Source organism: Oryzias melastigma, linkage group LG13 (genome assembly GCF_002922805.2).
Source record: "Oryzias melastigma strain HK-1 linkage group LG13, ASM292280v2, whole genome shotgun sequence".
Lineage (NCBI taxonomy): Eukaryota > Metazoa > Chordata > Actinopteri > Beloniformes > Adrianichthyidae > Oryzias > Oryzias melastigma.
Window position 1 is genome coordinate 289,634 of NC_050524.1, and position 19,518 is coordinate 309,151.

General features: G+C 52.2%; 3 protein-coding genes across 4 annotated transcripts in view; all 3 read right to left on the reverse strand.

Moving 5' to 3' along the window:
* Positions 1–991, reverse strand: part of LOC112149275 (segment polarity protein dishevelled homolog DVL-3) — an 8,296-nt gene extending 7,305 nt beyond the window's left edge. Inside the window, exons 1-2 of the mRNA XM_024276893.2 lie at positions 690–991; positions 41–110 (exon numbers count right to left, since the gene is read on the reverse strand). Coding sequence (XP_024132661.1) covers positions 41–110; positions 690–853 — 234 coding nt within the window. The 5' untranslated portion in view covers positions 854–991. The remainder of the gene's footprint in view (positions 1–40; positions 111–689) is intronic.
* A 2,002-nt stretch (positions 992–2,993) lies between these two features.
* rnpepl1 (arginyl aminopeptidase like 1) lies at positions 2,994–9,577 on the reverse strand (the record flags this gene model as incomplete). The annotated part of the gene is given in 11 exon segments (XM_024276889.2): positions 2,994–3,804; positions 4,166–4,308; positions 5,370–5,597; positions 5,676–5,784; positions 6,611–6,723; positions 6,791–6,904; positions 7,062–7,297; positions 7,367–7,483; positions 7,567–7,718; positions 7,795–7,935; positions 8,649–9,577. Coding segments are annotated over 11 exon segments (2,160 nt in total). The 3' UTR covers positions 2,994–3,507.
* A 3,526-nt stretch (positions 9,578–13,103) lies between these two features.
* Positions 13,104–19,518, reverse strand: part of abcc5 (ATP-binding cassette, sub-family C (CFTR/MRP), member 5) — a 21,759-nt gene continuing 15,344 nt past the window's right edge. For both annotated transcript variants that reach the window (XM_024276880.2, XM_024276881.2), the window contains exons 18-30: positions 17,721–17,890; positions 17,505–17,651; positions 16,621–16,750; positions 16,269–16,551; positions 16,009–16,195; positions 15,814–15,903; positions 15,648–15,745; positions 14,803–14,894; positions 14,576–14,735; positions 14,426–14,504; positions 14,229–14,342; positions 13,995–14,159; positions 13,104–13,828 (exon numbers count right to left, since the gene is read on the reverse strand). In XM_024276880.2, coding sequence (XP_024132648.1) covers positions 13,727–13,828; positions 13,995–14,159; positions 14,229–14,342; positions 14,426–14,504; positions 14,576–14,735; positions 14,803–14,894; positions 15,648–15,745; positions 15,814–15,903; positions 16,009–16,195; positions 16,269–16,551; positions 16,621–16,750; positions 17,505–17,651; positions 17,721–17,890 — 1,817 coding nt within the window. In that variant the 3' untranslated portion in view covers positions 13,104–13,726. The remainder of the gene's footprint in view (positions 13,829–13,994; positions 14,160–14,228; positions 14,343–14,425; positions 14,505–14,575; positions 14,736–14,802; positions 14,895–15,647; positions 15,746–15,813; positions 15,904–16,008; positions 16,196–16,268; positions 16,552–16,620; positions 16,751–17,504; positions 17,652–17,720; positions 17,891–19,518) is intronic.

Sequence of the window (19,518 nt, forward strand, 5' to 3'; positions counted from 1 at the left end):
CAGCTGGTGCAGTGTGAGTGTGCACGTGCGTGTTTCTAACCCAGCACACCACCCGTCCGTTCACACAGGGCAGCAGAGCGTCGTCGCTGCTGATCTCCTCCTTCACCACCCTGAAACAGAGGACAGGTGAGGACGGAGCGGTACGGTGGGGGAGTGGTCAGCCTCTAGTCAGCTGGTCCTTGCTTGCAGACACTCGAGTTTGTGTTCTCCTGGTATCTTTGAAATGGTTGAAGTGGGGCGACCCCGCCCCCTTCCCTTCCCCATTGCTGAGAGTTTGGAGCCTGGCTCCGCCCCCTGATCCTCCAGGTCTCTTATAGGTTTTTCATCAGAATGGGGTTCTAACGAGTGGAAACAGGAACCCTCAGAAAAACTCGATAAACGCAGAAAACGTTTCCAGAGAGTCTGACGTCTTCTGATCACAGGGGGATTGTGGGTAGGATGTGTTTGTGTTCATGTGAGTGGGGGCTATTATTCCATCATTATGTTTGACGTGCACGCGCACCAACTTTTCAACATGAACCCCCCTCCCCCGTCCGCAACCATAACAAACGTCGCGCATGCCCCTCCCACTCCTGGTCCGACTGTTTACTCGTGACGTCACTGAGGTCAATCTGAGCCTCGGTCTCTCCTGATGACGTCAATGAGGTCTAGCCCGCCCTCAGGAGGGATGCTGCGGTCACGTGACTCACCCGAAGTCGTCGTCCACGGACTTGAAGTAGAACTTGGAGTTGGGCTTGTTCAGCGCGTGCTTGAAGTCGCCCAGAGTGACGCTGTGCGCGGGCACGCCGAGCCGGATCAGGTAGGGGGTGTCCTGCTCCTCCAGGTGGTAGATGACCCGGGTCTCCTGCGCCATGGCGGCCAGAGCACGTGACCACGCACCTGTCCTCCACCGCCGACGTCCGGTCCGGTTGGGTCCAGATGCTGCTGCTGTGATGCGCGGTCCTTCTGCGCATGCGGTCAAGATGCTCCCGGAGAACACCAGCTTCCGCCGGGGATCTTCAAAATAAAAGCCTTGACCTGATGAGCGCCGTCATCTTTCTCATCAGCAACACTGGAATCCGATCCTGTAATCCTGATCGATCCTGATCCTTCCAATCAAAACAGAGGCGGCCCTTACCTTCATTGAAGCCCCGCCCCCAATAACTCCCACAAACAAAAAACAAAGTACATTATTCTCGTTACTTGATGAACTAAGATGAAACCTTCAGTCAGTTTGTTTGGAGTATGTTGGTAGAAGCCTGGATGAAGCTCAGAAACATCAGAGAAGAGGAAGAGGACGTGGAGACGGCTGCAGCTTCATGAGAACAGCGAGAGAAGTTTCTCTGAAACACATTTCATGTCCAGAAACAATTCAAAGAGATTTACAGAAAACTTTCACACAAACTATCAATAGAAATAATAAAGGTGTGATCATTCAAATAAGATCAAAAGAACTGAATTTAAAACCGGAATAGATGAACAGTCTGATGTAAACTTTTGAATACATATTAATCAAACTGAGAACAGGTGAGTCTTTAACCTGGATTTAAATACACTGAGTGTTTCAGCAGATCTAAGGTTTTCTGGAAGTCTATTCCAGATCTGTGGAGCATAGAAGCTGAATGCAGCTTCTCCATGTTTAGTTCTGACTCTAGGAACTGATAAAAGACCGGATCCTGATGACCGGAGAGGTCTGGCTGGTACATACTGGGTCAGGAGGTCAGTCATGTATTTTGGTGCTAAACCATTCAAAGCTTTATAAACCAGTAACAGAACTTTAAAGTCTATCCTCTGACAGACAGGTAACCAGTGTAAAGACCTCAGAACTGGACTGATGTGGTCTACTTTCTTGGTCCTTGTGAGAACCCGAGCAGCAGAGTTCTGAATAAGCTGCAGTTTCCTGATGGATTTTTTTGGTAGTCCTGTAAAAACACTGTTACAGTAATCAAGTCGACTAAAGATGAAAGCATGCACTAGTTTCTCCAGGTCCTGCTTAGACATCAGATCTTTAATCCTTGAGATATTTTTGAGATGATAATAGGCTGATTTAGTGACTGCCTTAATGTGTTTATCAAAATTTAGGTCTGTGTCTATCACTACACCCAAGTTTCTGGCCTGGTTGGTAGTTTTTAGTTGAATAGATTGAAGCTCTGTAGTGACGTCTAACCTTTTTTCTTTAGCCCCAAAGACAATAACCTCAGTTTTGTTTTTGTTTAATTGAAGTAAGTTGCGACACATCCAGTCATTAATGTCCTCAATGCATTTACCAAGAGCCTGTACAGGGCCTCGGTCTCCTGGTGTCAGTCTAATATATATCTGTGTGTCATCTGCATAGCTATGGTAACTAATGTTGTTGTTCTTTATAACCTGGGCCAGTGGGAGCATGTAGATGTTAAATAGAAGTGGTCCCAGGATGGAGCCTTGGGGCACTCCACATGTAATTTCTGTTGGCTCAGAAGTGAAGTTACCAATTGACACAAAATATTTCCTGTTTTCTAAGTACGTTTTGAACCAGTTTAGTACCGGCCCAGTGAGACCCACCCAGTTTTCCAGTCGTCTGAGTAGTATTGCGTGGTCGACTGTATCAAACCCAGCACTGAGATCCAGTAAAACTAGCACTGACATATTTCCACTGTCTGTATTCAAACGTATGTCATTAGTCACTTTGGTCAGAGCCGTTTCAGTGCTGTGGTTCTGTCTGAAGCCGGACTGGAAGACATCATAGCAGTTGTTATTTATTAGGAATTCATTTAACTGATGGAAAACAGCTTTTTCAATGATCTTACTTAAAAATGGCAGGTTTGATATCGGTCTGTAGTTAGAACGATCCCTCCGTGAGGAAAACGTTTAGTTTGCCCAACTTTCATTGAAACATGAAACTTGTAAAGATGTTTCCAGGAATTCAGAGAAAAATTCCGAGAAAAAGCCGTTTCACTGACAGAAAGTCTCATTGACTGAAATACCAGATAAACATCATGATTGTGTCGTTTCCTGTTTCATTTAAAGACTCTTCATAGGTTTACAAACATGACTGACAACTTCATGCTTTTATTGTGAAAGTAAAGTTGGGAACTTCCTGTACAGCAGCAATAAACTCCCAAAGAGAATCAAGTACAAGTGCAGACTTCCTGTAAACGCGGCTGCAGCAGGAAGCTGAAGAACATTCTTTCAAAATAAGAGTAAAATTCTAGAAACCGTTCAGCACTTGATCCAACTTTGGAGCAGAAATGATCAAACGTTTCTTTTTAGCTTTTGCTGAGACGTCTGCGGCTTGTTTACATGTTTTGACTGTGTTTAAACTGAAGCCGAGTTTCCTTCACATTGAACAGTCTAGCGATGCGTTCGCTGTCAGCTGGGAACACAGAGCGTCCCTCTGCAGCTGCTGGAGGAGCAGCTTCTCCTCTGTAGAAGTTCTGAGGAGCTTCAGTCCTGAGAGTTCTGGATGCTTGGTTCTGGTGTTGGACTGAAGACCCGGTTCTGGGTCCAGTTTCTGCAGTGAGAGCCCGTCTTGACCCCCCCCGAGTGAACTCACGCAGAGACATTGACGTCCAGCAGAGCCATGGCGGCTGTTTTGCCGGCAGCAGTGGAGGTGGCAGCCGGCATGGCGGGCTGTGAGGAACCGGAGGGAGAGGCGGGGCTTACAGGCAGGGGGGCGCAGCTTTGATTGGCTGGAACCAAGCCGGTCTGAAAGAGCATCTGCTGCAGCGTTCGCCGCAGGTTGGGGTGCAGGCGCTGCTGCGTCTGGTAGAAGATCTCCACGGCGACGCACTTCATCACGCCGGCAACCAGGTCCTCGTACAGCGGCACCGTGTACATCCTGGAGGTCTGGGGGGCACAGGGGGGGTCAGGAACAGGAAAAAATCTGACCATCCATCAAACCACCAAACCCAGAACGCCACGTTTCCCTCCAGCGCCGTCACGCCTCCACACCTGTGGACTGAAGATCACCTTGGCTCTACCAGCATGTTCAAAGACCAGAACGTTTGGTCTGCTAAACGGAACACCTGAGGGTCCACCTGCAGGGCGTGGCCTTCAGGTGTTCCTGATCTTCCTCTGATCTCCTCTTTGATCTTCAACCCCTGCAGAGGTTGAATCTGATCAGGGATAGGGCTGAGACTGGATCACCTGATCCAGCAGGTTGGAGACAGGAGTGACGGCGGCGCCTGGCGCTCGTTGTGTTCCTTACATGTTTGTGCAGGAAGGCGCGGACTCTGGGCAGCTCTGGGTAGAAGGAGTTCCTCACCACCATCTGCAGCCAGCGGATCTGGACCTCCGCGTTCAGAACCGCAAACAGGGACGAGTACGAGCTGGAGAAACTCGCCATCACGTCTGACGGGAGAGAAACGAGTCAGTGAGGCGCTAACGCCGATGTTCTGCAGACCAGAAGCTTCTAGGAAACTGAAGATTCAGGTCTGAGGAGCTGAAACGTGGTCCACAGTCTAATCAGAGCGACGACAGAGGAGTTTCTTCTGAGGGGATCCAACAGCAAAATAATGACCCACAAAACACCCAGAATCCATTTAAAACCTGAGAAACATTAACAAAGACAGCTCCACTGAAGCCCCGCCCACAATGACTGCCAACAGATGACGTCATAAGGAAAGATAGTTAAAAAAACAAATAAAAGTTTAAGTAAAAAAGTAATAAGCTAAACTTAGCACAACAAAAAAAGATGAATGTAACAAAACTGAAACAATAATGTCATTAAAGCTAAAAAATATAATTTTAGATACAAAGAAAATATTGTACTAAAGGAAAAAAAGAAGAAAATAAAGGATAGAGAAAGGCTAAGTTAGCATGAGCTGAGCTAGCATGAGCAGAGCTAGCATGAGTAGAGCTAGCATGAGCTGAGCTAGCATGACCTAAGCTGGCATCAACTGTGCTAGCATAAGCAGAGCTAGCATGAGTAGAGCTAGCATGAGCTGAACTAGCTTGAACTGGGCTAGCATGAGCTGAGCTAGCATGAGCTGAACTAGCTTGAACTGTGCTAGCATGACCTAAGGTGGCATCAACTGTGCTAGCATGAGCAGAGCTAGCATGAGTAGAGCTAGCATGAGCTGAGGTAGCATGAGCTGAGCTAGCATGAGCTGAACTAGCTTGAACTGTGCTAGCATGACCTAAGGTGGCATCAACTGTGCTAGCATGAGCAGAGCTAGCATGAGCAGAACTAGCATGAGCAGAGCTAGCATGAGCTGAGCTAGCATGAGCTGAACTAGCTTGAACTGTGCTAGCATGACCTAAGCTGGCATCAACTGTGCTAGCATGAGCAGAGCTAGCATGAGCTGAACTAGCTTGAACTGTGCTAGCATGACCTAAGGTGGCATCAACTGTGCTAGCATAAGCAGAGCTAGCATGAGCAGAGCTAGCGCTCCCTTGGACGACGGTCATACCGCGGGGCAGCGGCGCGTGGTCCAGCATGCGGTCCAGGAACAGAACCACCTGAAAGGTGCTCCAGCCTGACAGGTTGTGGGCAGCGAGGGTCTGTGGGGTGGGGGGGTCACAGTGTCTCCACACATCACACAGATCCTGGACGGGTCCGATCAGAGCGCCCCCCGCTGATAGGTCCGGCTCGAAGGGGGGGGGCCCGCAGCCGCTTAGCCAGCGCTCAAACTCCATGCCTGAGAGGACACAGAACAGGTGCTGTCACAGAGTGGGAGGGGCTCTGCAGGAGCACCTGCACGGCGGTTCACACCCACCTTCCCTCTGAGCGATGGCGGACGCCTGCAGCTCCGGGAAAGACTGCAGGAAGAACTCGATGAGGTCCTGAGCGCCCACGCTCTGAAACTGGAACTCTGAGATGTAGTCCTAGATCCACATGCACGCACACAAACACACACAGGTAAAGACTCTGAACATGTGAATCAGCGTCCATGACGACCCGTAGACATATGAGTTTAGACCTAAGTGCGTTTGCATGTGAATAAGTGAGTGAGGGCGCATGTGAGCATGCATGTGAGTGAGGGTGCATGTGAGTGTGCACGTGAGTGGCAGTGCATGTGAGCATCCACGTGAGTGAGGGTGCATGTGAGCACGCACGTGAGGGTGCATGTGAGTGTGCACGTGAGTGAGGGTGCATGTGAGTGAAAGTGCACATGAGTGTGCACGTGAGTGAGGGTGCATGTGAGCATGCATGTGAGTGAGGGTGCACGTGAGTGAAAGTGCACGTGAGTGGGGGTGCATGTGAGTGTGCACGTGAGTGACAGTGCATGTGAGCATGCACGTGAGTGAGGGTGCATGTGAGTGAAAGTGCATGTGAGTGTGCACGTGAGTGACAGTGCATGTGAACATGCACGTGAGTGAGGGTGCATGTGAGCACGCACGTGAGTGAGGGTGCATGTGAAGGTGCATGTGAGTGAGGGTGCATGTGAGTGAGGGTGCATGTGAGTGAAAGTGCACGTGAGTGAGGGTGCATGTGAGTGAAAGTGCATGTGAGAGTGCACGTGAGTGACAGTGCATGTGAGCATGCACGTGAGTGAGGGTGCATGTGAGTGAAAGTGCACGTGGTGAGGGTGCATGTGAGTGTGCACGTGAGTGAGGGTGCATGTGAGTGAAAGTGCACGTGAGTATGCACGTGAGTGAGGGTGCATGTGAGTGTGCACGTGAGTGAGGGTGCATGTGAGCGTGCACTGACCCTGAGGAAGCGGTCGAAGCGCCTGACGTCGCCACTGAGCTCCGACAGGTACGACACAAAGCAGAAGCCCTTCTCGTAGGTGAAGAGGTTCATCAGCGTGCTGGGGTTCACACCTGCAGAGGAAGGCGGCAGTGAGACTCACCTGACTGTAGACCACACCTGTGTGGGACGGAAGCTTACCTGGTTCAAACTTGACCTGCAGTTTGCTCACAGGGTTGTTGTCTCCGAGCAGACGCAGCTGTCTGTGCAGAGCGTCCAGACGAACCACCGTCTCTAGGCAGGTGAACGCCTCACCTGTGGGAGGGCCGAGTCAGTGAACCTCACAGGTGTGGTGAGTGACTACCTGAGCGGGCGGAGCCTTCTGCACACTCTTCCGGAGAGCCGGAAGCGGTTGGTGCTCCCGAGTACTCGCAGTAGAGAGCACAGGACAGCGAGGGGGGCGTGGTCTCACCGTAGGTCTCGGTGGTGATGCGGCGCTGGGCGTAGGTGGCCAGGCCTTCGCTCAGCCACATTTCCTCCCAGGTGGCGTTGGTGACGGCGTTCCCGAACCAGCCGTGTGCGATCTCGTGGATGATGTCGATGAGCAGGAAGTCGCTGCTCTCCAGGATGGAGGCGATGATGAAGGTGAGGCCGGGGTTCTCCATGGCCACGATGGGGAAGGCGGGGGGCAGGAAGACAATGTCGCACCTGCAGGTCAGCGGCGTCAGCACCATTCCTCATCACTTCCTGCAGCTCTGCTGCACTCTAAAGCCTCACCTGCCCCACAGGTACGGTCCAAACAGGTCCTCGGCCACGCCCAGCCAGCGCTCCAGGCTGCCCTCCAGCTGCTGCACCGCGGAGGGCAGCAGGCAAGGCTCCGCCCACACTCGACTCCTGAGGGCAGAACAAGCAGAAGTCCCGCCCACATCAATGAAGGTCACAGCAGAGTGGGCGTGTCCCGCCCAGCTGAGGCCTACCTGGGACCGACGTCCTCATGTTTCAGCTCTCCCGCCACCAGAGCCACCAGGTAAGACGGAACCGGGAAGTCCATGGAGAAGTGGAAGACCCGGTCCTGCTGGGAGAACCAGCTCTGGGAGGCACTCATGAGAACCGTCAGCCCGTCCGGAACCTGAGGACCAACCGGACCGTGAGGAGGTTCTGCTTCAGCCCGTCACAGGTCCAGCCCGCCGGGAGGTGGTACTCACTCGCACGGCCGCCGTGTAGGTGCTCTTCACGGCGGGGGTGTCGAAACCGGGGAAGAGCGAGCGGTTACACACCGAGTGTCCCTGCGTGAAGACCAGAGGCCCCGCCCCCCCGCAGGTCAGCTCCGAGTCCAGCCACCATATCTGAGGGCAGACCAGCCTTCATCATCATCAGTCTGAGTGTGGGGGCGGGGTCCAGGCTCAGCAGGGGAGGGGGCGTCGGTTCTGACCCGGAACCCGCAAACCAACAAAGGTTTCCGAGGCTTCAAAGAATTTGTTTGTTTACGAGTTTTTGTGTTTTTTCCTTTCATGTTTGTAGACAAAAAAAAAATCTGTTTCTTTGGAAACTAACAACAAACTCACCTGACGCCTCACCTGACGCCTCACCTGACGCCTCACCTGAAGCCTCACCTGAAGCCTCACCTGACGCCTCACCTGACGCCTCACCTGACGCCTCACCTGACGCCTCACCTGACGCCTCACCTGCCCTGTCAGGTGTTTGAATGTTTGCAAGAGTTTTTGGAAACAACATAAAAACACTTGTATTTTGTTTGCTTGTTTACATTGTTTGTTTTTTAGCTTACATTTTTGTAAAGACTTTAGAACTCCTGATCCGGTTCTGCCCAATCCAGGTTCTCCAGATCCACCATCCGGGTTGATCTCCAGTTCTCTGATCACCTGGATCAGGTGAGTCAGGTGATCAGCAGCAGAAAGTACAGATAGATCTGGACAACCGGAAGACCTTCAGAACCGGGTCAGACAGAGCCTGTCTGGATCTCCATCAGAACCCCCAAAGATTCTGACCCGACAAACAGGGTTCTCCAGACCCTTCCTGCACAAACACAGAGAGTTCTTACCGCCGGCCCGTCCGTGGTGGTGTAGCGGACGCTGATCTGGATCTTCTTGCCGGGCTCGGTGTCCGGCAGGCTGATACTGAGCGAGGATCCGTAGTCCGTGAACGGGTCGACCCGGTACGTGAGGGAGACGGGTTCCTCCTGGGGCCTCTTACAGTCTACAGAGTGGATCAGCAGAGAGGGGTGGGAGTCCAGAACCAGAGTACTGATCCCCAGCTGAACCGGAACCAGGTCCAGAACCAGCCAGCCGCTCATTTCTTTAGCTGCAAAGTTCAGCTGCAGGTCCAGGTGGAAATGCTGTAGCCGGAAGCTCCGGAAGTTGGAGGCCGAGGCCACGTCCACCCGGGGTCTGCGCGAGGAACCCGGGCCCGGATCGGTACCCGAGCATGCCGGTCCGGTTCCACGCGGGCCCAGACTGGCATGCTCCGATTCCCCGGAACCTTGGGCCCGGGGGACCGGCAGGGACTTCCGGCAGCAGCACAGAGAGGCTGGAGTCTGGTGAAGCTCTGCCATCAGAACCAAGACCCGGACCCGAGCTAGAACCTGGACTGATCTGGACCTGCAGCACTCAGACTCTGAGAATCTGGACCGAACTTCATCAAAACAGAACCGAGTCTGCACACATGGAGAGGCAGCTTCAGTACAGTTCGGACTCTCCGGCAGCACCACGACACAGAACCTCTGGACCCGGTCTGCAGGCCCATGAAGGAAGGTTCAGGAGTTCTAAGCTGTTGAGAGCCAGAACCAGCAACAAAGAGTCACGGCCAGAGGTTCTGACTGAGAGCCAAGTCGGACCTGGTTCTGGTCCAGAACCCACAGATCAGAAGAAGGAACTTTGTTGAGCTTTAAGGTCCGGTTCGGGAAGCCGCACACAGTCCAACACAGACCCGGAACTCGTCCGAACACCTCGAGAAATGACCCGGTCCGAACCCGATTCTCCTTTTCCCACGCACCGTAAGTTCTGTATAAGGTGAGTCCCACTCGCGAATGACGGCTGGCTTGACCGCGGTAGCCCCGCCGGCTAGTCAGCAGTGGGTCCTGATCCCCGGAGAACAGAACCGAGCCGCAGCGGACAAACTTTAAGTGAAATCCATTAGGAGGAACCAGAACCCACCGGCGCCTCGCTGCCGCGACCCGGTTCCGGCGTCGATCCTGGAGGACGGAGTTCGGTTCGTCCAGGAGGAACGACGGAGCTGGAGGGGAAGGCTGGATCGGAACCAGAGACGCGGGTCACACCGAGCGACCGAACCGGTCGGGACGGGACCGATCCGAGACAAACAGGAAGTGAGAACAGAAAGTTTCAGCGGCCACGGGGGGGCGCTGCGGGAGGGGCGGGATCCGGATCCGAGCCCCAGGTCCCGAACCCGCGGCGGGGTTCTACACAGGAACTGCAGACCGCTTAGGGTCACTCCAGAACCGGAGGAGAGTTCGTCAGGTTCGGTCAGAGACAAAAAGAACAATGCGGGCGGGTCCAGTAGAACTACTGTCACCGGGTTCGTGACACAGTCGACGGCGGAACCAGAACCTGTTTTCCTTTTCCCCAGAAATGAAATGAAATTTTATTTCTTATATTAAATCAAATTCCATTTTTAAAAATTTAATTAATTTTTTAATTGAATTTAATTATATTAAATTCAACTGAATGAAACTACATTATATTAAACCAAAGTCCATTTTCTTATTAAATGACACGTGACCCGAACACCTGGTATTAAAGGTTCTGGTGGATCTCTGGTATCATGATGACATCCTGGTTCTAAAATGTTCTTGAAGAGTTTTTCTGATGATGGAGGACGTCTTTGTTTTCCTGGTCTGAGCTGGAATCTGGATCAGAACCGAACGGCTGGATTGATCTGATATTGATTAGCGTTTTTGCTGCTCCGCTAATGCTAGCTTGGGGGTGTAGTGGGAGAGAGTGTAGACCAAAGGATGATGGGATATCAGTGGAGACTTAATTACTTCAGCACCAAGAGCCCCGCCCACAACTCAGAGGTGAATATCTGATGAACTCCTGCTGCTCTGCAGAAACTATGTCCTAGAAAACGACTCAGGTTTTAGATTTTGGCTAAAATCGGCAGAATCATGATTTTAAAAAAAGTCTGGGAACGCTTCGGAAACAGATCAGAAGATGATCGCAGCATCTTCAGGTTCTGGTCCGTCAGTCTGACCGCCGCTGAAGATGGATCCTCTGAAGAACTTCACGGATGAGTCAAAGAGTTCAGAGGGAAACAGCTGGAACCTTTGATGACATTTCTTGTTCTTTAGCCCACTTTGGTCAGCATGAAAGCGCCTGGAACTTCCTGTTCCTGTTCTAGAGTCTTCCAGAGTAAACTACATCCATATGGGATCATTTACGACCTTTGACAATCTAGAGAACATTATTTATTTTCATAAACTACTTTCTTACCTGGAAGTCAGACACCTTGATCTCTGAGGCTCCGCCTTTCTCTCCTTGGGGGTCCCACCCATTTCATGACGTCATCATAGAGCCGGCCTCTGCATCAAAAACAAACTTCTGAACTTTTTCAAAGATGGATGTTCATACTGTGTGTATAAATGAACGTGTTGTGTCCATCACCGCCAGCTCCATGGAGAAAGTGGGTGTGTTTTATCTTGGGGGCGGGGCCGGCAGTGCAGACTCTTCCTGTAAGGGGCGGTTCCCCATTTTGTGATGTCACAATGTGAGGATCTGCTCAGTCTCAGAGGATGACTCAGGAACACGTCGCGCTCTGAGGCCGTTCACAGAATGAACAGTAAATACACGAAAAAGATCTGAAGGTGGATTTTCATGATCAGGATCTTTACATGAGATTTAGCATCATATCTGAAATCTGCTGTGGATGAACAGTCGCTACTGATATACTAGGACTGAAACTATTCATCCCAATCAGATCATATTCTGTGGTTCTGATCCGATTCATAGTGGACCCCAGTTTATGTTGATGGATCCAATTCTCTGACCTAAAACAGATCCAGAACATCTTGATCCAAACTCCCATCAGTGAGACTCAGAGATCAGTACCTGGTTCTGAACAGTTTCCAGATTCATGTTTGTCTTCAAGATAATCAATGAAATCTGTTTACAAACAAACGAGTAAACAAGAATGAGTGTCGGATCCTTTCATGTTTGAGTTTGATCGAGTTGTTTCAGAGTAATCACAGCTGCAGGAGCTCAGCTGCTGAGAATGTTTGACCCACTGTGAGGTTGACGCTCATTTGTTTGCTCCAGTCATTGAGTTCCACACGCTGTAAACACGCCGACATTCATGTTCTGTCATCCTTCCTGTGCAAACACGCGTGTGGGATTTATCTCGTTATCTCGTTATGAGATGATTTAGAACAGGTCGAATCGATCTCACGTGGATGTTAAAGTTAAAGTTCCATCAGTTGTCACACTCATAGTTGTGTGAGGTGTTCTCCACCTTTGACCCCTCCCCCTGTGGGAGTGGTGAGCTGCAGACACAGTCGCGCTCGGGAACCGTTTGGTGGTTGAACCCCAAATCCAACCCTTTCATGTCAAGCATCATTGGTGTGACTCTCCATGGATTTGAACTCGGGTTCTGGTTAAGATCTGGTTCAGGTATGGGTCTGGTTCAGTTCTGATTTTTGTCTTTTGTTCAGGGGGGACCGTGCTTTTTCTGTGTTGGCTCCCAAACTGTGGAATCAGTTGTCACCAGCTATTAGAGAGATCACGCTTTTGGAGTGTTTTAAAAAAGAATTGTTCCTCCACTACAGCCTTTTAGCACCAGCCTAGCTATTTTATGGTGGTTTTATCTCTGTTTTAAAATTGTTTTATTGGTTTTATGTCTTTTATCCTTTTTTATGTTTTACTATTGCACAGTGCTCTGTTTTTGTTTTTCCTTGTGTACAGCACTTTGGGGCTCCTTGACTGGTGGTGGAAGGTGCTTCATAAATCAATAAATGAAATGAATGAAATGAGTCTGGTTCCAATTTGTGTCAGGAACAGAGCTGCTTCTGCTCTGGGTCTGGTTCTTGTTCAGGTTCATGTCTGTTGTTTGGTTTGGGTCTGGTTCTGGTTGTTGTCCGGTCATGGTCCTGGTCTGGTTGGGGTCCTGGTCTGGTTGGGGTCCTGGTCTGGTTGTGGTCCTGGTCTGGTCGTGGTCTGGCAGTGGTCCTAGTCTGGTTTTGGTCCTGGTCTGGTTGTGGTCCTGTTCTGGTCGTGGTCCTGGTCCGGTTGTGGTCCTGGTCCGGTTGTGGTCCTGGTCTGGTTGTGGTCCTGGTCTGGTTGTGGTCCTAGTCTTGTTGTGGTCCTAGTCTGGTTGTGGTCCTGGTCTTGTTGGGGTCCTAGTCTGGTTGTGGTCCTGGTCTGGTTGTGGTCCTGGTCTGGTTGTGGTCGGGGTCTGGTTGTTGTCCTAGTCTGGTCGTGGTCCTGGTCCTGTTGTGGTCCTGGTCTGATTGTGGTCTGGGTCTGGTCATGAAATGAAAGGCGACAGCCGCTCAGAGTTTCAGTTTTTTATTGATCTCCTAAAAACAAACGTTTCCTCTCAGATACAAAAGAAGAAAATCTGTAAACTGTTGTTTCCTCCTGAGAGAAGACACCACGCTCTTATTTTGGAGGATCTGTGGTTCTACCTTCCTGTTGATTGTTAGCTAGTTCTGGTTACAAAGTGCAGTTCAGGACAGCAGCAGAGAAGGACGGCGATGAGTGCTGCCCCCTGCTGGTCCTCTGCAGAACGGTCAAGACTGCAGCTGGACCCCTATAGCCCCCCACCACAGCCCCCGCCACCTTCAAAGGCAAACCGTTTGAAAGGCAAAGCAGCCGGAGTTAGTGGAGTGGCGAGCCCAGAGGAACCCCTCAACCGGTTCTGCTGCCGGGGCCCGGCGGACTCAGCGTTAAACCAGAACATCACAAACAAGCAACAGTTTCATCTGTACAAACAACTGTCTTGCGCAGACTCCTCCCACCTCCGCCAGCCTCCAATCAGGTGGAGTCAGATGTCAGAGGTCAGTCAGGTTCCACCAAAGAACAGCCACCTGCTCCAGTCCAACCATGGCCCCATGACCAGCAGCCGGGCGGCGGCGCCGGATGGCGGCTGAGCGGTGCCGGTGGCTCCACAGCTTCAACCTCGCACTGACACTTTGCTCTCCACAGCCGCTAGCATGGAGCACAGCCGCGAGTTCTCATTGGCCAGCAGTCTGGACGGTTCATCGAACTCCACCACCTGAGCCAATCACAGACAAGAACCAGAGAATCAGAGGGCGGAGCTCCGGAGTCTGTCCAGTGTTCCTGCCGTAACCGTTTGGCTCTCGGTAAAATGTGAGCAGGATCAGCCGAATCTCCCCTGAGCGCTGCGGGCCGATCCCAGCAGTTCTGGCAGAACTCCGTACCTGTCCTTGGTTGAGCACCATGATGCGGTCGCAGGCGAGGACGGTGTGCAGCCGGTGAGCGATGGTCAGCGTGGTGCAGTGATGAAAGGAGCTCCTGATGGTCTCCTGGATCAGAGCGTCTGTCTCTGGGTCCATGGCCGCCGTGGCCTCGTCCAGAATCAGCACCTGAGACCAGAACCAAAAAGTTGGACCAGAGAAGAACTCAGAAGTAAGTTGCGGGGGGGCGGGGCTTACCTTGCATTGCCGCAGCAGCGCTCTGGCCACACACAGCAGCTGCCGTTCTCCCACCGAGAAGTTCTCCCCGTTCTCCACCACCTCCGAGTCCAGCTTCTGCGGCAGCTGCGACACCTGGCCACAGACAGGAAGTCCGTGGGTCTGCGGCTCTGGAGCCGGACTAGACCACCTCGTGGTTTCTCAGCTCCGGTACTTACACATTCCTTCATGTGACTCCTCTCCAGAGCGTCCCAGATCATGTCCTCTCCATAGCGGTTGAACGGGTCCAGATTGGACCTGCAGTCACACAGACACTGATGGGTTCCAGCTCGCCACCGCTCTCCTCGGGTTTGCGCCCCCGTTCCTACCTGACTGTCCCGCTGAAGAGGACTGGGTCTTGAGGGATGATGGACAGCTTACTGCGCAGGTCTGCCAGGCCGATTTCACTGATGTTGATGCCGTCGATCAGAACGGAACCACCACAGCACTCCACGAGCCGGAACAGAACCACACCCAGAGAAGACTTTCCTGCAGGAGAGCGGGCGGACGTGAGCGCCGCCGCAGAAACACCATCAACCGTCTTGATCTGTCCTACCTGATCCGGTTCTGCCCACGATGCCAACCTTCTCCTTGGGACGGACGGTGCAAGAGATCTTGTTCAGAACCAGAGGGAGGTTCTCCTGGTACCTGTGGGGAAAGTACTGTGACTGAAAGTACTTTTGGTAGTACTGGTCATCCGCACTTCAGGGATGGGATGTTTTCTAAAGGAAGGACTAAGAATCCTGTTTGACCAAAGGAATTATGGGATGGAGGGCCCCAATGTGTTTGAAGGTGTTTCACTCTTGGGGGAGCACCTTCTCTAGCTGCGTCCACACCAGGCATGTGACGCCTTCAAGAACGCAGGTTTAGCATGGCTAATAGCATAGCAGGTTTAGCTTCTTCTTCTACTGATTACAGTCGCATGTTCACCACCTACAGGAGGCTCGGAGAGAACTGTGGGAGTGGATCACATCTGGAAAGCTCGGTCCAGACGTTTCCTTTCTCAGCTCGATTCCGATCGATGAAAGACTTGGTGTCGCAGAACTCCGTTATTGATTTCTCCTTCATGATTGACGTTCAGACGGCTGGAACGCCCATTAGATTAAGGCACGCCATCCATCAGTCACTACCAAATCTGACTTCCTGATTCGTTCCAGTTACGTACAAAATGTGTGTTCAATGTCCCCGCCCTCGGTGTCCCCGCCCTCGGTGTCCCCGCCCTCGGCGCCTGTTCTTCAGTGTCCGTGTCCTCAGTGTCCCCGCCCTCGGTGTCCGTGTCCTCAGTGTCCCCGCCCTCGGTGTCTGCGCCCTCGGTGTCCCCGCCCTCGGCGCCTGTTCTTCAGTGTCCCCGTCCTCGGTGTGAGACTACAGAAAAACAGGAAGAGCCGTTTCTCAACGTACCGCAGCTCCACGTCGCTGAACACCAGCTCCCCCTGCTGGGGCCAGTCCGGTGGAGGTGAGCGACCTTTGACCCGGGCCGGGGCTTCCTGGGACAGAGACTGGAAGACAGACAGAGCTGTGGTCTTCTGTGGCGGGTGTGGGGGGGGGCAGGGACTCGTCCCTGTACCTGGATGTAGTGGTGAATCCTCTCCACGGCGGTGAAGCGAGCTTCCGTCTCAGACGCCAGGCGCACGGTGAACTGGAACAGACCTGTCAGCTGACAGACGGGATCTCCTTCAGCATCTGGACTTCTCCAGAACTGAGGGACCAGAAGGTCGGCAGAAGCTGCTCAGGTCCTCCACAGCTGTGGGGAGGGTCTTACCTGCACAGCGTAGGAGATGGCGAGGCCGGCGTAGGCCGGCGGGATCTGCCCGTGCATCAGAACCATCATCAGGGCGGTGGTGCTGATCAGAGCCACGCTGATGAGATCCAGCCGCACCGCCAGCCAGCGCATGGCACAGCTGAACAGGTAAAACGGGGCCTGGTTCTGGTCCAGCAGGAACTGGTATCTGCAGGAATCAAGAAGATAGTCTGCTGCGGTCTGTGCCGGACCTGTTTGGGCCAGCTGGTTCTGGTCCTGACCTTTGGAGGAAGTCCTGGCCCCGGCCGTAGGCCTGCAGCGTGGTCAGGCCCTGGATGCTGGAGGTGATGTGGGACATGAACGGCGCCATGGTGGCGTTATCCAACCGCTTCAGTTCCCTGATGAAGACCCTGGAGACGCTGTGGAGCACGGAGAAGACCAGAACCAGCGGAGCCAGGGCCACCAGGAACCACGGGAACACGCTGGCGATGACGCCCAGGCAGAAGAAGACCAGAATCACGTTCTGGATGAGCATCTCTGCCTGGAACGGCAGGCGGGTGTCGACTGAGGGGGGGACAGAACCAGTGAGAGTCTGAGCTGGTGACCCGCCGCCGAGTCCAGACGGCGCCTCACCTTCATCCATGTCTTTGGAGAAGCGGTTCAGGATCCGGCCTGTGGGAGTCACGTCGAAGAACGTCATGGGGCAGCGCAGGATTTTGTGGAAGAGATCGTCGTGGAGTTTGGAGGAAGCTCTGAGGGTTCCCTGAGGAGAACAACCACAGAACGGGTTTGGACCTGAGGGGGTCAGAACCCAGTAACACAGCGGTCCGTTTTAACCAGTTATTCAATCTTTTCTAAGAAAACGGTTTCCTGCAGAACCGTTCAGTTCTTCTCTGACAGAACCGGACTTCAGAACCAGACTCCACCAGTGGAGTCTGTGGTTTGGATCAGGATGGTCAGAGGAAGGCTAGCAGCTCATGCTAGCTGGGAAACGAGCGCTGCGTTCAGGGACAACGTGGATCCTCCCGGTTTTAGTTGAGAAAAATCTTTTTAAGTCGGAGGATCCTGAAGTTTTGATGCTCTAGTCATACAGGACCCTGCCAGAACCAGCAGCAGACCCAAACTCTCAAACAGCCAAGTCAGAGTTCTGGTTCTGCGGGACGCACAGTCATGGCCCGGATCAGGCATGGTGGGGGTTGAATGATGGTCTGAAGATCACCACAACCTTTAGAGACCGTCATGAGGGGGCGGAGTCAGAACGCTGCATCTCCATCAGAGAACGGGTCTCTCAGCAGAACAGCGACCCAAAAACACTCCAATGACTGGTTCCATTCTACACCCTGCAGGTTCTGAAGGGTCCGATCAGAACCTGAGGAGAGACCTCCGTGCAGCAGACGGAGAGGAAGCGTTTGAACGTTAACCCTTCACAGCGGAGCTGAAACTCTGGTGTGACCCTGAGACACCGTCAGAACCAGAACTCCCACGTTGACCAGCCCGGCGGAGGAGACGGTTCTGACCTTGACGAAGGCGATGCCTCGCAGCAGCTTGAAGAACAGCATGACCCCCATGGACGAGGCATAAATGGACGCGTACTGTTGCATCATGGGATTGTCCCTCATGCTGGCGCTGACCGCTGAGCTGTTGCCCGCGGTTACCGTGGTGTTCTGCAGACACAGGAGAGCGGCTCAGACCCCCCCTAGCTCCGCGGCTCAGTGGCCCCGCCCACCACTCACCCCGCTGCCCTGGTTGATCCAGAAGCTGAGCCACCAGTGGCAGAACGCGGCGCTGCCCACGTTCAGCAGGAACAGAACCAGGATCAGAAGGCAGGAGGCGGAGCCACCACACGCCGTCATGTAGGTCTGAAACACCGGCCAAGCCACACCCCCAAACTGCTGCTCCTCCCCTGTATGGACACATTGAGACTGTTAGCAGAACCGTCGCTCAAAGAGACGAGCTGGAACCAGAATCACACTCAGAACTTTACAGGCTTTGAGATCATCCTGATCCATTTGCTGCCATTGACTGTATAGAAAACTGGACAGAGCAGCTGTGACGTCACCCACAGAAAACGCCCAACCTACGGTTGATGCCGTTTTTCCAGGATACAGACGGCGCCATGGTGAAGCCAGCAGAGGTTAGTGAACAGGGATTGGTTGCTCTGGGTCAAGTTTCTATGGCAACTACTGTCACCAATCAGGAGGGAGCTTGTTGGGGGGCCAGCGGGCATCACAGCTTTTACCAAGAATCCTGGTTGGTCAGTTTATAACTTGAACTGCAGAAAAATATCTTTAAAAAATCAGAATCTCAGTCAGATGTTAAAAGAATCAGATCCAGAATGTTGATTCTGACTGATCACAGATGATTGTTTCTGCCAAGACGTCTATGGGATTCTAGCTTGTTGGAGTCACTTCCTGTTTGGAACGCCAGGGGGGTGGGGTCACTCAGTCCAGCTGTCATATACAGTCAATGTTTGCTGCTCAGTGGTACAGTAGTCAGGTTCAAATCCCAGCTGTGTTTGAAGATTCTCTGTGGGTAAAACCTCAACTCACAGGTTCACTGGTGTCTCTGGATCAGCGGAAACCAGTTCAAATTTCAACAGCCTTCATCCAAAGGTCCACTCGGTATGTTTTGGGTTCATTTCAGTAAAATGTTTTATCAAAACTAGCAGTGGGAACATTTAATTGTTTAAAATAATAACTGTTATCTGTAAAACGTGGCGCTCGCTTTTCCTGGTGATTTTTGGTCTCTTTGGCTTGCCATACAATCGTCCTGACGGCGAGTCCGTTAGGGAGCGTCTTTCTCCTGAGCGGGACAGCTGCTGCTGCTCATAGGGAGATTCTTTGAATCCAGAAATGGAAACTTGTACTGATGGTTTTATTCAGCTCTTCAAATTAAATAAACCTGATATCTATCGATCCGCGTTCTTCATTATGAAGCTGAGAAAAGTTTTTGACGGAAGCTCCTCCCACAGGCGGCGGGATCTTCAGCTGAACAGACTTTAAGATAACCGTGAAGGAGTTTCTTCAGGTTAAAACAAAGAGGATTTACATGAATTTGATGAGAATTCCATGGAACTTGAACAGACTTTTGATTTAAATTATGCCATCCTGAGGTGTGTGTGGGGGGTGGGGGTGGGAGTGGTCCGTGGTACACACGTGTGCCGAACCGTTCTGATCCGTTACACGCCTGGTTTTGGCATAAACTCGTAATAACCCGGACACTCAGCTGTATTTTTCATCTATTCAAAACCAGGTTAAAGTTTTTGTTTTTTAATGCTTGGCGGGCCACACATTTGGCTCCTCCCATAACCTGCTGCTCGCATGCTCTGAACTGCATCATGCGGTGCCTAAATGATGACAACTGTCATAATCACTGTTTTAGTTTTTGTGCCCCACTTTTTGGATGATGGATGGATGATGGATGGATGATGGATGGATGATGGATGGATGATGGATGGATGATGGATGGATGATCGGTGGATGGATGATGGATGAATGATGAATGGATGGATGATGAATGGATGATGGAAGA